Source organism: Pogona vitticeps, chromosome 3 (genome assembly GCF_051106095.1).
Source record: "Pogona vitticeps strain Pit_001003342236 chromosome 3, PviZW2.1, whole genome shotgun sequence".
In the NCBI taxonomy this organism is placed as follows: Eukaryota; Metazoa; Chordata; class Lepidosauria; order Squamata; family Agamidae; genus Pogona; species Pogona vitticeps.
The window spans coordinates 167900763-167913348 of NC_135785.1; the positions used below are offsets into that span (position 1 = coordinate 167900763).

Below are 12586 nucleotides of genomic sequence, written 5' to 3' on the forward strand. Positions count from 1 at the left end.
ATGCCATCACCTCCACTGGCCTTGTTGTTAGCCATGCTTTCTAAGGCCCACTTGACTTCACTCTCCAGGATGTCTGGCTCAAGGTCAGCAGCCACACTGTCTGGGTTGTCTGGGTGCTGCATGTGTTGCTCTCAAACTAACAGCATATGGACCAAGGTTTGACAAATTATCAGCATGCATACAACATCAAAAAATCACATTGTGCAAAAGCATGCCAAGTTATCAAAAAATACGGGGACGTGGTGGCGCTGTGGGCTAAACCGCAGAAGCCTTTGTGTGCTGCAAGGTCAGAAGACCAGCAGTTGTAAGATTGAATCCACGCGACAGAGTGAGCTCTGTCCCAGCTCCTCGCCAACATAGCAGTTCAAAAGCATGTAAATGCGAGTAGATAAATAGGTACCATCTCGATGGGAAGGTAAACAGTGTTCTGAATCTAAATTGTGCTGGCCACGTGACAACGGAAACTGTCTTCGGACAAACGCTGGCTCCACGGCTTGGAAACAGGGATGAGCACCACCCCCTAGAGTCGAACACGACTGACTAAAATGTCAAGGGGAACCTTTACCTTACCTATCAAAAATACATGCATATAATTATTTTAAAAGTTTGTATAAATTACCTGGCTTGTATTACTTTAATATTTGTTTCCATTTACTAGAGTTAATGGTTATTTTTCAATAAAAATGTATTTGTATCATTGAAAGTTCTATTATGTTTTGAAGACAAAAGGTGGTGATTAATTCAGACAAGTGTATGAGTTGTTTTTTCTAAACTAAAACATTAGTATTCAGATTTAATTGCAGTGTTGGCACTTTGAAAGAAATAATTTGACTTTGTGTTGCCATTTGGGCACACGGTGGCGCTGGTGGCACTGAACGTGGTGGCGCTGCGGGCTAAACCGCAGAAGCCTGTGCTGCAGGGTCAGAAGACCAAGCAGTCGTAAGATCGAATCCACGCAACGGAGTGAGCGCCCGTTGCTTGTCCCAGCTCCTGCCAACCTAGCGGTTCGAAAGCATGCAAATACAAGTAGATAAATAGGGACCACCTTGGTGGGAAGGTAACAGCATTCCATGTCTAAGTCGCACTGGCCACGTGACCACGGAAGATTGTCTTCAGACAAAACGCTGGCTCTATGGCTTGGAAACGGGGATGAGCACCGCCCCCTAGAGTCGAACACGACTGGACAAAAATTGTCAAGGGGATCCTTTACCTTTTTATTGGGCACACGGGCTCAAAAAGGTTAGCTATCACTGGCATAGGGGAAAGAAGACCTATATGTTTGCTATTAAGATTAAGATCAAATTATCTTACGTGTTGACTTTTTAATGATCTGGATGGGCTTGTCTGAAAAGATTGAAGTCTATGCTAGTGTAGAATCTCATAAAAACTGTAAGTAAAAATTGTACATGAGTGGCATAAATCAGTAATTGCATGCTGTGTCCCTTATAAATGATGAAGGCTGTTTATGTTTATGTTTTATGGTCCTCAGTCTGCAGGAGACTTATGAAGCTAAGCGGCATGAATTCCTTGGTGAATCACGGCGCAAAGAAGAAGAGATGAGGCAAATGTTTGAGCAGAGGGTCGAAGAAAAAGAAGCCCTATTTAGAGAGGCAGAGCGAGAGGTCAGGTTGTCTCCCTGTTGCATTGATTGTGATCTGGTGTTTGTGATAGTTTGGTTCAATAAATGTGTATTTTAAAAAGAAGGAAGGATGGGCTGACAAGAGTCAGCTAAGAAGAATAATCACATGCACAACTGGCACTTTAGCTGCTGTTTCCAGTCCCAAAGAGACATATCCTTGTTGCAACAAGACCAGCAAGTAGAGCTTCTGTTATCCTGCAGATCCTGCCTACACACATGTACATGACCCTTCTTTGGACCCTGACTCAAAGCTGGGAATAAGTCAGAACAAGCGGAGCTTGTAGCAAAATGCAGTGCTGTGCCCTAAGTGTGGTCATTGCTTAGGCTGCTGTGAGTCAATGTGTATAATGCCTTCCTTCTGCTTTTTATCTCAGTGTTTCATCATGAGTGGCAGAGCCTTTCCTTTCCTTTCTCCCTGACGGGGAACATCAGCAAAACGATTGTATGCTGGGGTTATATATGTCCACCCTCTTGAATTTGAGTGGGAATTGTTCATCCCAGTCTGCTACATTTTGAGGGATCTTCAGGGGCATGATTCTTTACTTAATGGCCATTTGTCCACCTTGAAGCAGACAAAGTTGGAAAGAGGAGGAGGGAGGTACTGTGGCTATAAACTGAGCTCTGACAGAACCTCAATTAACTGCTTGCTACCTTTACATATATGTTCACTTCCTGCATATTTTCCAAGTTTCTGCGGGACAATTGCACATGTATAGTGATAATTTCTTCTGTGTGCCCAATAGCAAGAACAACAACAGCAACAACACATGCCATCAAGTCAAGTGCAACTTGTGGCAATGTTTCCAGGGTTTTCTAGGTATAAAGCACCTTCAGTTGGTGTTCAGAAACCGTGCACCTTGCCCAAGGCTGCACAGATGGAATGATGGATAACACCATTAGCCACACACACTCCAAGTGATCTCAGGTGTCTCTTCTCCTGGAAGACATGCTGGGTGTCTCAACTGCCAGCCTGCGGCTCTGCAGCGAGGGACTCCAACCCACTGAGTTATAACAGCTAGTCTTTATCTTTCTACAAGAGTTTAAAAAGAAAAGAAAAGAAAATGATGTGTCATATTTCTGTGAATCTGAGAAATTTCCTTTGGTTCTCCATCTTGTTGCCCAGTGATCACATTTTGCTAACAAAATAATGAATATGGATTGTTTGGGTCCAACATTAGGGAAACTGTGTTCAGAATCTTCTTTGGATGGAGAGCTGTGCCAAGGATGAGCTCCTCTGTAGAGCAGCAATACAATACAGTGGTGCTTCGCTTAACGAGTGCCTCGCTGAGCAATGAAATCGCTTAACGAGGCACTCTGGGCCATCGCTGGAGCATTCGCTCAGCGATGGCCCCTATGGGGTTTTTTCGCTTTGCGAAGATCGCTAAGCGATTCGCTTAGCGATCTTCGCATAACGAAGCCGGGGAGAACAGCTGATCGGCGGTTCCAAAATGGCCGCCGGAAGGTCCGCGCCGCATTTTCGCGCCCTACCCTCGCTTAACGAGGGCGCGAAAATGGCGGCGCTATGAAGAAACATCGCTGAACGGTGAGTTTTCAAGCCATAGGAACGCATTGAACGAAGTTCAATGCGTTTCTATGGCTTTTTTTATTCCGTTTAGCGATGTTTCGCTATAGCGAAGGTTAATCCGAAACGGATTAACCTCGCTATGCGAGGCACCACTGTATTGTTATGAATCTGTCTGTTTTCTTTGTGGCTCCATATGCTGTGGTTGGAACCTGTAAACCCATATAGCACATAACACAGCATGTGAGCTCCTTGACAAAGCACATGGAGACAAATACGGTAACTGTTAAACTTTCAATGTCTATTGCTATGAATCATCAAAAGAAATTAAGATTGAAGGAGTTGTAGTATACCCACCAGTGAAAAAGGTTTTCAGCTTTAAAATTGTATGTATAACGTTGTTCAAATGACTTACAGTGGTGCCTTGACTTACAAACTTAATCCATCCCAGAAGATGTTCGTAAATCAAAACATTCGTAAGTCAAGTCAGCATTTCCCGTAGCAATGCATTGAAACCTGATTAATCCGTTCTGGCTGTTTTTTGTTTTTATGTCGAGGCGCGGTTTGTAAGTCGAAGCATTAGTTTCTCTAGGAACTAATGCAAAACCGGTTAATCCGTCCTTTACCATTAGGGGGAGAATTTTTCTTCTTTTAACCTAAGATGAACTTGGGTTTAAAAAAGGGCAGGGAGGGAGGGAGAGAGGGAACAATAGGGAAAAGAAAGAAAGAAAGAAAGAAAGAAAGAAAGAAAGAAAGAAAGAAAGAAAGAAAGAAAGAAAGAAAGAAGATCATCACTGGGGCACACAGACCCCTCAGACAAAGGTTTGTGCTTTTAAGCACAAAAAGAGAGAAGACAGAGAGAAGACAAGGGGTGGGGGGAGAGAAAGAGTTAGGAGTCTAAAACACATTTTAAAGCCACCCATACTAAACCCACGTATTTTACAACAACACATTTTAAACCAAGCAACTTTTAAACAAAAGACATTTTAAAACAAACCAAGCACCTTTTAAACCCACCCACCAACACCTTTTAAAACAAAAGAGAGGTCACTTAGCTTTAGAGGCCAACAGCCAGATAGACCTTTGCAAACAGTTTTCTGATTTTAAAACCAACAGCCAGCACAGAAACATAACCCTACCCACCTAGCCCAACCCCAAGCTGCAAAGCCCCTGTAGAGTAAATGCAGTGCACTCACCCAAAACAGGCAGTCTCTCTGTTTTAAAAAAGAAAGTCAAAAATCCAAAAATAAAAAAATCAGTCTGTACAGTACCAGGCAGTCTGAAGTCTCTCTCTGTATCCACACTCTCTAACTGCTGGGGTGAGCGAGGTAGCAGACAAGCAGCCTCTTCATTGCTCAATGGTTAACTGAAAGTTCAAATTTCCCGCCTTCCCCATGTTTTTTTGTTGTTGTTGTTCATAAATTGAAGCTCTGTTCTTAAGTCAAAGCAAAATTTTGTGAACGGAGCTGTTTATAACTCGATATGTTTGTAGGTTGGGATGTTTTCAAGTCAAGGCACCACTGTATACTGTGGACTACTGTTAGAAGCTGAAATGCTATTAACATAGGTTACAATTTAGACAAATAATGAGGTATTATATAATACACAAAGAAGATTAAAACATGTTTGGAAGATCCCACCTGAAGGGCAAGAGCATGAGATTGCTAGATGAATATGTACTTACAGAACCTGAGCATGAGCAATGTAGCATTGCAGCACATTTGATCTCTGGTATTGATTACTAGAGGGTCAGTGAATGAACATTATGTAACTGTTGTAGTTATATCTGCCACTCTAAACTTCCTTTAGTTGTAAGCAGCTCTTAGGATTTTATAGCACACTGGATTGGAGACAAGGGGAGAATATGACTAGCATGTTGCATGCAAATGGCACAAATCTCCTATTCCTCATCCCTCATCCAGATGCTATAAGGCTATTCAGTGATCAAACAGTCTGCCATCCCCCAAACCCCCCTAGTCTCCCACTTGAGGACATTGTAAGGGCCTTAAGCAGATCAGTCCTTCACCCTTCTGTTTCTTGCCTGTTTTAAAGTTGGTATTCCACTGCCTCGACGTTTTGTGACTCTTAAGAAGACAGCAAACATTCCTTATCAACACTTTTTGAACTGGCTTTGTGTATTTGTATGTGATTCTAAAAATGTACACACTGATATTTTTGGCATATCTTGAAAGTCTTCTGAGCATGCAAAAATTATTCTTTTTTCTGTGGGTGCCTCTGTTTTACTGTGCAGTTGCCTGGGAGAGGAGAATACATTGAAAGCAGCAGTAGCATATATATTTAGCTTTGGGTCTAAAATTTAACCTCCAATTGAAGACTGTTCTTCTTTATCTAGCTAGACTGCTTTTTGAGGCAACTTAGTAGCATATGCGGGTTTATATTATTATCTCTAAAACTTGTTAAAATCAAGAGCATTTGTCACCATATATATAATTATATAATACTTTTTTAAAATCAAGAGTGTTTGTCACCATATATATGGAGAACACACACACACACACTCTCTCTCTCTCTCTCTCTCTCTCTCTCTCTCTCTCTCTCTCTCTCTCTCTCTCTCTCTCTCTCTCTCTCTCTGCTGCTTTCAGTGTATTCTCTATATATATCCGCCATATATATGGTGACAAATGCTCTTGATTTTAAAAAGTTTTAGAGATAATAATATAAACCTGCACCTAAATTTCCTTCTCAGTGCACACCAAGGAATGGATGGATTGACCTGCATTTGTTCTGCTTGTAGAGCACTGACCTGTTTTCTGCTTACTAGGAATTCCGAGGCTGAGTATGAGCTACTAAGAAAACCTCAATGACACTTCCTCTCTCTCTCTCTCTCTCTCTCTCTCTCTCTCTCTCTCTCTCTCTCGTAAAAAGAGCTAAATTTAATATTATACATTAGCTTCTAAAAAGTATTTCATTCAGTTGCATATAAAAATAAAGAATACAAAACACAGGCTTCTTAGGAAAATTAGTCTGTATGTGTTACTACGTATGTGATTACAGACGAGGTAGACTAAGTACTCGGCTGCCACCTTTTGGTGGAAATGAAATTTTTGTGCTTGATTTTAGTTACAAGCAAGGATTGAACATTACAAGCGGCTTTATCAAGAAGGTAGGATGAGATTAGAGGAGAAAAGAAAGCTGCTGGAGGATGAAATTATGGCATTCAATAAAAAAAAGACTGCCTCAGACATTCTTCAAGGACGACCTCTGCCCCCTACACCTACTGTTGGCTTAAAAAAAGAGAAGGAACGCAAAAAGTAAGTCACCAGTTCCAGATTCAGATAGGAAAAAACTGTTCAGTCCAGATGAATTTTTTAAGCAGTGTACATTTTTCAAATTGCAATGTATAGCCAGTTGTTCTTGTCTCAAGCTGTTTGAAAATACTCTTGCCAATATTATTAGGCTCTTTGATGAGAACTTTTCTTTTTATGTTTTCTTCCAAAGGGATCCAGGTTTTCGGATTGAGCTCCTGTGTTTTGATGTCAGAGATCAGGAAGCTGTGAATATGCAGGAGGAGAGAGAGAGAGAGAACGTAGAAAGGGACAGACTCCATCACAGGGAAAACCAACATTAGTATTTGGAAGCAGTTTGCAAATATGATGAGGTTAGGGTATGTTAGTTTTTGAAGTTGTAGAAAAAAGATTCATACAATTACAGTATCTTTAATTCTTACAGCTTTAGGTCCCCTTCCAATTTGTGACTATGGGCTAGGCAGAATAATCCTGAGTGGAGTTTGGGGAGGCAACACTTGGTTTTAGTTTCCTTTTTGCTCTGATTCATAAGAGGAAACATTCCTATACCAGCTCCTGACTGCCAGAAGTAAGGAGCCTGAATTGGGCCCCTCTCTGGGAATGGAGTTGCTTTGCATTGAGAAATTAAGATGCTGGCCTCAACCTGCTCAGTGGTACCGGCTGCCCTCAAGGGGGAGGCAAAGTCTTGTGCTGTGGTGGACAGGGGCCTCTCCATCAACAGAGAGACGCTGGTATGACATCATATTCCTTTCCAGCTATCAGTATCTGGACAAGAACAGGATTGCACTGAAAATAGCAACATTTTTTCCCCAGTACTGAATTGCTTGCCTAATTCAGGGTGAAATTAGACAGTGCACCAGCTTATATGTAAAAACAGTGTTCTCAAGTGGTGAAACAAAGTCTGTTATTGCACATGCTTTTCTTCACCACTGTATTTTGCATTCTGGCCTGATTTCTTCATTGACTGGTCACTGGGACGTAAGTACAAGTGGAATTTGTAAATCTGATTCCCCAGCTTGGATACTGAGGAAATCACTTTCTAGGAGGAAAATGGAAGCTGATTGCAGGGAAGACATGTGTTCATTAAGGTCTAATTTGACACTGAGCATTGCCGATAGGTCCACAAAAGTAACTAAGTAGTGCCACGAAGAGTCGGACATGACTAAACAACAACAAAGTGCATAGGGCATGTTCCAGAGGCACATGGTCAAGCCTCTGTGATGAAGATAAACAGGTTTGGATATATATCTAAATCAGAGTGTGCCCTTGAGGTTCGTATATACCTCTTTGAATTCAATGAACAAAAACGGTTCAATATGAATAAATATAATAAAGAATCATGAAAATAGAATAAATATCTAAACAAAGTAATGTTGAATCATACCTGCTATTGGTGGATACCCACTAATATGGGAATAGGTCCAGTTGAATTCAGTGGGAAAAAATTAGAAGTAGGTCTGTGTAAGATTGTGTTGTTCAATATATATATATAATAATGTCATATTTTAATAATACTTATCATTTGACAAATTCAGAAACATTCACAAAGTTAAACTGTGCAAGTTATGCCTAGCAGATTTTATCCATACTTGATTGATTTATCCTTGTCAGCTGTGATAATTCTGCATTAGAAATATTACACTTTGTGTGTGACTTGTGAATCCTGTAACAGGTCTCAAAAATAAAAAAGGAAAATGGAAAACTGTTATAAATTGCTTATGTGCTGCTTGGATTTAAGTTAGAATAAACTGGAAAAATAAGGTTTCTCCTTTTGGTAGCTCCTTAGAGAAATGTGGAAAATGTCTTAATATACAGCCTTTCCCAGCATATGTTCTTCCTTCTTCTCTGAGTCTAGTAGTTCAGCTTAGAAACTAGCAGAATCTTCTTTGTCAGTTGAGGTTGTATATGCTTCGTAGATAAACACTTCTCTCTGCCGTTAGATGCAGAGATCACCTAGGGCCCCTGCAATGTCTGTCGAGGGCCCATAGAATTGTGCTGTTAATTATCATATTTTAGTAGAATGAGGGCAAAATCATAAACAGATATTTGGAAAATTATAACTGTGGCATTATTAAAACTAACCTAACATATATATTTTTAGCAAATCAGGTGAATCTGACCTTTGGGTGTCAGACTACTGTAGAGTGTTTTTTTTAATAATTCAGAATTAGAATGAATTACATTACATAGAAAATATACATTGTGCAGTTGTCTTTTGAACATACCACTTCTGAACTTTAGAAAGGCTTTATATACTCTTTTCATCTGGGAAAACTGCAAAGCTTAGCGAGATATTTTTTCCATGACAAAGTTTCTTTTTCTTGTGGCACTGAGTTTTGGATGAAGAGAGTATTAAAGTGCTAAAGTCTAAGAAATGTTACACCGTTTGAGACTTCAGGGTTTTATCTGTTTAATGTTTATCAAAGCAAAGATGTGTTTTTGTTTTGAAGAGAGAAGCGCCACTTTTGGTTTCTGTAGAAAAAGGCATAACTAATTGTACCTTTTCTGTTTCAGTTCTGGCTTTATGTGAAACGGAAGAAAACCAGAGGAAACTATTCACTATTTTCTATGAGGAAATTTGAATATCCCCTCTACTTTCTTTAGGCAAGCTAACTCAAAAACTAACCACTGTTTAAGAATGAAAATTATATTAAAATGTGTAATCAGCACTGCATATTGTACCATTGGTTGCTGTTGTATTAATATATTTAAGTGGACATTTCTTTTAAGCAGCTTTTGATATGCACTAAAAAAATTTAAACTGTATTTCCGGCCGAATTGCACTCCCTTCAAGTGCTTACCGAAGATCACTGCAAGTGAAAATGATAGTACAGAAGAGTCCAGTGTATATACATAGTGACTGTTTTAAAGAAGTGGAGCCTTTTTAACTATGTTAACTATTAACTATAACTTTTCTCTTTTGAAACATTTGTTGAACTGTATAAAAAAATGTAAAGCCGTTAAAATAACCACTTCAATTTCTGAAAATGTTTTTATACATGCACTTTTTTGGTGATGATGTTCAGCTTTTGAATTCCAATGGATCATGTTGCCTTTGCCACTAGAGTATGCATGCAAGCAAGAACGTCACTTAAATATATATATATATATATATATATATATATAGAGAGAGAGAGAGAGAGAGAGAGAACTAATTTGGTCAAAAGCTATCTTCAATTTTAAGGTGTCTCCCACATGTCATCCTTTGTGTGGAAACAGATTTTAAAAATAAATAAAATAAACCTGGATTTCTTTAATGGGAACGAAAGTCATTTGTAGTATGATCAATCATGTTCCTTAAAAGTGAACATTTCTTCAGTTTTAGTGCTTTGCTGACTAAAAACAGAGTACTGTATCAAGTTGCCTAAGGTGGTATAAATTCTTTCCAAACTTGGCTTGCTTCTTTAGAAGGAAGTGTCACTGTGTTTAGTGGGATCCACTTCCTGTATATTCTATGTACTATATAGAAAACTTTGTTAGATGCTTCCAGGCGGTTCTGAACCTTTGGCCTTCTAGATCTTTTGGAGTTAAGTTTCCAGATGTCCCAGCCAACATGGCCAGTGTTCAGAAATTTTGCGAGTTGATGTCCAGAATCTCTGGAGGTCAAAAGCTGAGAACTAGTATAACTCACTGTGTAAGATTCTAGTCCTATGCATATTTCCCAGAGTGTATGATCTGTGGAAACCAGATGAACTATGTCTCTGCATAAGATTGTATTCCTAACTAAAACTATAATGCAATATTAAAGTTGTCACACTCTTGGAGCATCTAATAGTTGCTAATTTTATACTAGTTTATACTTACTAATAGAAGTTGTATGTGTAATCCTCACACGTTTTTTACAAAAATATTTAAAGAATTGCATACATAAATAAAAATGTATTTGGTTACATATTTAGTAATTATTGATGCTGCTATAATATCATTGCATTATTTCAGTTTTCTGTACAAATAGAGCTTAGCAAACTGGCCAATCCAGGCACACTGCATTGCAAAATAGGCGTGTGCTGACAGTATTAGTTTACCACTAAAATTATAAGCACATATATGTAACAAGTAGTAAGATGGGCTGGAAAGGACTGTGTTTTTTGCTAAATACTACCACTGTCTCTTGGGAAACAAAGTGCTGATGCTCTTAATTTTTGGACTTCATGTTCTCTTGTATTATATAAATTTTTTCCTCAGAAATTTCTGTGAAATGACAATATTTGTAGTTTAAATGCTTCCTACATGAGATGCTACACTGTTGCTGCTTCTATAAGAAATTCTTAATCCTGCCGATTATCTGCTTTAAGCCTCTTTACATATGATCTGCCAATGCTTGCTTTATGTTGTATGCTTTCTTAAATTGTAGTTGGCAGGTCCTAGATTAGCCCTGGATAATATAGTACACATCCCTATTTAGTCCATAGGAAGTATCAGGAGAGGGTTTTGAAAGAACACCACAGGTAGCAATGACTAATGACATCATAATGTTAGGACAGGAGGTAGGCATGTCTTCCACAAGGACTACGTCTGTGTGGATTTGTCTTAGTCAGGAGTAGACCTTTGTCATAAATCATCTGCACAGCAGCAGATATTCCCTTCCCCCCACTCCCCTTGCTGACCACCACTCACCAGCTGGCGCAAGTTGCTCCTTCCCTCCCAGCTGCATGATCTTCCAGTCTGGGCAAGAGCCCGGACTTCCCTTCTCCACCTCCTCTAGCAGCTGGCCACTCAAAGGCAGTGCTGCAGGAATCTGCCCTGCCTTCTTGTCTGAGTAGCCAGCTGCTGGAGGAAGCAGAGAAGGGAAGTCCGGGCTCCTGTCCAGATTTGGAAGATCGTGTGATGGAGAGGGAAGGAGAAACGTGCTCTGGCTGGTGAGTGCAGGTGTCATTGTGAGAGTGGAGGAAGGGAACACGCGGCTAATTGGTACCGCACAGATGACTTGTGATGAAGGAACCTCTAGTCAGGAGCTGGTTATGAAAAACAGTAGAACTAATTCCTTGTACATTAGAGGGCTTCCATCCAGTTTTTCCTAGGCAGAGGTCCCCCATGTGGCATGGGAAGTTATTTTGTATTTAAGGAAATGTGTAAAATCTGATTGTGGTATAGTGTGGGTTCTGAAGTTCAGTGGAAAATTAACTTCTCACTCATTGATTGGGTTTTATGCAAGCAAACTTGATTAAGTCAGGTACCTCAGTCTGTGAATCCACAGAGTTACTATAAAGACTGACGTGCAAAAACATGAATGATGTCTGGTACTTCTGTATAAACTAATGAGAAGGTAGTTACTCTGTTTTCTCTCTTGCTAAATTATAAAAACCAACACTGCAAATTGAGAGCAACACACAGAGACAGTTTTGCTAGCTACCACTGTGGCCTTTTCAAGAGTTTTGGAAAGGAAAAGAGATATAAATTATAAGTTTTCTTGGGAAATAGTGGCTTTTATTTTTGCAGGATAGAATAGAAGAGGCAGTTGTTGGAGATACAGATACACTTTTGAGTACAGCCAAATAACTTTATGTAGATTAGAGTCATAGGTGTAACATTGGGAAATGCTGGATTTTTATTCCAGACATTTGTTCGCTGGTGAGAAAAGGTGTGAAATAAGCTAATTGCAGAGAAGGCTATGGTGTCCATTGCAGAAACTTGTTAATGAGTTCTGCTTGAGGTTGCTGAGACCTCAATTCATAAAATAATTGCCAGTGGGGACCGATGGGGTGGTGAATCCGCTTTGGTTTTTATACCAGACTTTGCAGGAGCGATCCAACCTGCTGAACTCTATCCCTCTTGGGGAGTTCCAACAACATTTTGCTTGGTTTTTGCGATCTCTTGTCTTCCACAGATTAAAGATTTTTAATGAACCATTTGAGCTCCTGTTGTGCTTTGCTCATGAGCCCTGTCAAATTTTCCTATTGTAGCCTCCGTAACAGAATAACTTTACTGTCACTAGTTCTACAGAAGCATGCTTCTGCTGCAAGTTAGGCATTGCCTTGGAAAGATTGCTGGTAAGAGTGCATTCTCTGCAGGTTTGTGGCTTTTACTTTTTTGAGGGGGGGGGAGAGCTTTTCAGTGATACCCAGCACCTATTCTGCCTCAGACCAGAGTTTAAAGTGGGGAGCTAGACTGCTGGTATAGCAATGATGAGGGTGACTGCTGACACAGGCACATGCTGGC

General features: G+C 39.9%; 1 protein-coding gene across 6 annotated transcripts in view; it reads left to right on the forward strand.

The window, feature by feature from the left end:
• The window catches only part of SEPTIN10 (septin 10), a 54008-nt gene extending 41732 nt beyond the window's left edge, over nt 1-12276 (forward strand). For 3 of the 6 annotated variants that reach the window (XM_020784005.3, XM_078391464.1, XM_078391465.1), the window contains 3 exons: nt 1490-1622; nt 6243-6433; nt 8942-12276. In XM_020784005.3, the coding sequence (XP_020639664.3) occupies nt 1490-1622; nt 6243-6433; nt 8942-8957 (340 nt within the window). In that variant the 3' untranslated portion in view covers nt 8958-12276. Of the gene's footprint in view, nt 1-1489; nt 1623-6242; nt 6434-6620; nt 6787-8941 lie in introns of all 6 variants that reach the window. The other 3 variants (XM_020784001.3, XM_072994562.2, XM_020784000.3) reach the window with 2 other exon arrangements.
• Nucleotides 12277-12586: the final 310 nt, after the last annotated feature.